General features: G+C 41.1%; 1 protein-coding gene across 1 annotated transcript; it reads right to left on the bottom strand.

The window, feature by feature from the left end:
- Positions 1–1030: 1030 nt before the first annotated feature.
- On the bottom strand, positions 1031–2077 carry LOC103197133 (olfactory receptor 51I2-like). Its single transcript, XM_007941013.2, has one exon. The coding sequence runs from the start codon at positions 2075–2077 to the stop codon at positions 1031–1033; it is 1047 nt and encodes a 348-aa protein (XP_007939204.2).
- Between the last annotated feature and the right edge of the window lie 2692 nt (positions 2078–4769).

Genomic DNA, 4769 nt, shown 5'->3' on the forward strand with positions numbered 1-4769 from the left:
GTCTTTTCTGCTACTGTTTCTCAACTTTTCCCACATCTGTCTGTATTTTCTTATCTGCATAATATATTTCTCTTTTTGAAAGGAATCAACCCAGATAGAGCCTCCAGAAAACTCCTGAACCTCATGCTTCTCCTGTTAACTATTTATTTTTTTGCTTACCCATCTCCCTGTGGTTATCCTATATCTACTTGTTTTCTATGTACTCCAATAGACTATGAGGTGTTCAAGGAAAAACATTGGATACTCATTTCTGAGGCCTCAGAATCTTAAAGAAGCACAGAACAAGACTGATCAAAGAATGAATGAGTGATTGATACAATAATAATAATAATAGATAATCTTTATTGGTATTTACTATGTGATTGCTGGCATAGTGCCTAAGGCACTTGACTGCTAACCAGAAGGCTGGGAGTTCAAACCCACCAGCCACTCTGTGGAAGGAAGACTGGGCAATCTACTTCTGTAAAGATTTACTGCCTTGGAAACCCAATCGGGGTCACTATATGAGTCAGAATCGACTCGACGGCAGTGAGTTTTGTTTTTTTTTTTTAAATAATATATATCACTGTACACATACTAATCCATACAACAATACTGTAAACTAAGTACTATAGTCATTCCCATTTAATTGAAGAAGAAACCAAAGCACACAGAGGTAAATAACTTTTCTTTCTACCCAGCCCTCAGGATGATCTTTACACAACGCACTTTACCCTGTATCAAACATTTGTTTATTTGTGTATTTTATGTATGTATTAAAATGTGAGCTCTGAAGGAAGGGCAAGGGACACGTGTAAATCATTTACCTTTTCCTGATACTTAACACAGGGCCTGAAAAAAGTAGGCATTGAGAAAATACATGTAAACTAAGTGAAAGAATAAATGGGTGAGAACAGTTTCTCACCACTAACTAAAACTTTTCCCAGATGTCCTGAACAAAGCTCTAAACAGGACTTGATATACCTAGCAGTTGACTTCTTGTTCTATCAGGCTCTTTTCAGGGTTCTAAACCCAGAAGCATCTTACATCATCAGCTCTGGCTTTTCCCTCTCAGCACCCTAAGCATGGCATCCCTGATGGGCTTGGATTTGACACTGTAAATGATAGGGTTGAGCACAGGAGGCACCACCAGGTACACATAGGCAACCAGGGTGTGTACAATGGGGGAGAGATGTCTTCCAAAGCGATGAATCATAGACATGGTAATGACTGGGATGAAGAAGACAAACACAGCCAGGATGTGGGAGACACAGGTATTGAGAGCCCGCAATCTCTCCTTAGGAGAGGCCAGCCCCAAGACTGTGTATAGGATGAGGGTATAGGACAGGACAATAAGCAGGGAGTCTATGCCTCCTGTGGAAAGTACCACATAGAGTCCATAAAGAATGTTTATGGTTATGTCAGCACAGGCTTGCCTCATCACATCAGGGTGGAAACAGAAGGAGTGGGATAGGAGGATCTTGCCTGGGCAGAAGTTCAGACGTTTAATTAAAAATGGCACTGGGAAAAGGGATAGAGTAGCACGAGCCACAATGGCCATCCCAATCCTGATGATGACATTATCTGTAAGGACAGTTGCATAGCGTAAGGGGTTGGAGATGGCCACAAAGCGATCGAAGGACATGGCCAGGAGCACTGAGGACTCCACCACAGAGAAACAGTGTAGGAAGAACATCTGGACCAGGCAGGCATCGAAGCCAATGAGACGATGGTCAAACCAGAGCACAGCCAAAGTGGTGGGCAGTGTAGACAAGGTGAGACCCACATCAGTGAGAGCCAGCATGGACAGGAAGTAGTACATGGGCTGATGCAGGCTGGGGGTCCTCCTCACAGCCAGTAGGATCAGGCAGTTTCCAGTGAGGGCCACAGTGTACATGGAGGAGAAAGGAATGGAGATCCATCTATGGATGGCCTCCAGTCCTGGGATGCCAATCATCATGAAAGCAGGTGGCTGGTAGAAGGAGGTGTTGACATACATCTGAGAAGAGAGCATGCTTGAAAGGTAGGTGAGGTCTCCAGAATGAAGTAATCTCTTCAATATGTGCAGACAGAAAGACACTGAGAAAACATTTGTCATTAGAGAGACATTTATTTATAATATGCCAGCTTTTGCATTGATATTTTCCATTTTTCCTAGCCCTTGTTGTTGTTGTTATGTGCCGTCAAGTCAGACCCAACTCATAGTGACCTCCTTGGGTTTCCGAGGTGATATCACTACAGAAGTAGATTGCCCAACCTTCTTTCTGAGGAGTGGCTGGTGGGTTTGAATCACCAGCCTTCTGGTTTAGCAGTCAAGTGCCTTAGGCACTATGTTACCTTACTCTGTATTATTAACTTTTCCAGAAACTTGTATGCCTTAACTCATTTTCTCTAAAAAATGCAGTTTGTGGGGGATAGTTTAACTTCTCATGATTACCAGAAATTAAATACTTGAAATGAATTTAGGATTTTTTTAACTGTAAATTCTGTACTGTTTCCACCCTATTATGCAATGTCTTTATTAAATGAAGCAATTACTGTTAATACTCTCCTAAAGTGTACCAAACAAACAAACAAACAAAACTCAACACTCTATAAATGCTCATTATCACAATCATTCTCAAGGTTGGTATTTTTATTCCACTGTTACTGAATTTTGCTGTAGTCTAAGTACTTTTATCTTAATCATTTCACTGGATTCTCATAGTTACCTTATACTTTAGACAGGGGAAGGAGCCATTGTGGTGCAATGGTTAAGCTCTTGGCTACTAACTGACAGGTTGTTGTTGCTATGGGCCATCGAGTCGGACCCAACTCATGGTGACCCCTCCTTGTGTTTCTGAGGCAGTATCACTATGGAAGTGATTGCCCAACCTTCCTTCTGAGGAGTGGCTGGTGGGTTTGAACCTCCAGCTTTCTGCAGTCAAATGCCTTAGGCACTATGCTACCAGAGCTCCTAACTGACAGGCTAGTGATTTGAATCCACCATCTACTCTGTGGTAGAAAAGATTTGATGATCTGCTCCTGTAAAGATTACATTGACAGAGAACTTCCAGAAATGCAAACTGGATTCAGAAGAGGATGTGGAATGAAGGATATCATTGCTAATATCAGATGGGTCTTGGCTGAAAGCAAAGAATACCAGAAAGATGTTTACTTGTGTTTTATTGACTATGCAAAAGCATTAGATTGTGTGGATCATAACAAATTATGGATAACATTGAGAAGAATGGGAATTACAGAACACTTAATTGTATTCAGGATGAATCTTCACATAGACCAGGAGGCTGTTGTTTGAACAGAACAAGGGGACACTGCATGGTTTAAAATCAAGAAGTGAGTGGGTCAGAGTTTTATCTTTTCACCATACTTATTCAATCTGTATGCCAAGCAAATATTTGAGAAGCTGGACTATATGAAGAAGAGCATGGCATCAGGATTGGAAGAAGACTCATTAACAACCTGTGATATGCAGACGTCACAACTTTGCTTGCTGAAAGTGAAGATAACTTGAAGCACTTATTGATGAAGATTAAAGACTACAGTCTTCAGTATGGATTCCATTTCACCATAAAACAAAAATCCTTACAACAGGACTGATAAGCAGCATCACGATAAATGGAGAATAGATTGAAGTTGTCAAAGATTTCATATTACTTGCTTCCACAATCAACACCAATGGAAGCAGCAGTCAAGAAATCAGAAGACATATTGCACTAGGCAAATCTGCTTCAAAAGACCTCATTAAAGCCCTGAAGAGTAAAGATGGCTCTTTGAAGACTAAGGTGCCCCTAACCCAACCCATGGCATTTTTAGCCACCTCATATGCTTATGAAAACTGGACAATGAATAAGGAAGACTGAAGAAGAATTGATGCATTTGAGTTGTGGTGTTGGTGAAGAATACTAATAGTACCATGGACTGCCAGAAGAAGGAAGAAATCTGTCCTGGAAGAAGTGCAGCCAGAATGCTCCTTGCAAGTGAGAATGGCCAGACTTCATCTCACCTACTTTGGTCATGTGGTCAGAAGGGACCATTCCCTGGAGAAGGATAAAGTGGAGGGTCAATGAAAAAAGGGAAGACCCTCAATGAGATAGATTGACACAGTTCCTGCAACAGTGGGCTCAGATAAGCATGGATTGTGAGGATGGTACAGGACCGGTATTTTGTTCTGTTGTACATAGGGTCACTATGAGTTGTAGCTAATCTGATGGCACCTAACAACAACAACAACAACAGCATGGGGCAGTTCTAATCTGTCCTATAGGGTTGTCATGAAGCATAATTGACTCACTTGCTCACAGTAACAACAACAATATAGGCAGGACGGGAAATAGCTAAAGTAAAAAGAAGAAATTCTTGAATCCATCAAAGGAAGAGAAAATAGTGGCTTCCCCTGAATCAGCTACTCAAACTTGAGATCTTTTAGGATTTGAGGTGTTTAAGTACAAATCTTAGGACATTCTCTGTTAATCAAGTCCAGGTTAAGGGGGACAGAGAAAAGTACTAAGAGAGTTGGTAAATGAAATGACAAATGATTCTCTCCAGGTCACTAAGAATTCACAAATGTTTGGGATCCATAAATATTTTACCCAAAGAATATCATCCTGTGTCACTGGATGCCTTTTAATCTAGGCTGCAAATTGCCTTTCACCCCAATCATTAAGCATCCCACTCAACTTTCAGAAGCCAGCCAAACATCTTCAGTTCCTTAGTGCATTCCTCTAGAAGTCTTGATTTTCCCTAGAATGAGCCTCCTTGTAAAATGCTCAAATCTGGCATCTTCTGCC

This window comes from Orycteropus afer, unplaced genomic scaffold (assembly GCF_000298275.1).
Source record: "Orycteropus afer afer isolate SDZICR_OR568_19922 unplaced genomic scaffold, OryAfe1.0 scaffold00074, whole genome shotgun sequence".
NCBI lineage: Eukaryota > Metazoa > Chordata > Mammalia > Tubulidentata > Orycteropodidae > Orycteropus > Orycteropus afer.

Excerpts from the sequence above, each read along its gene's own strand:
- LOC103197133 (XM_007941013.2), bottom strand. The coding sequence starts at position 2,077 with ATGACAAATGTTTTCTCAGTGTCTTTCTGTCTGCACATATTGAAGAGA.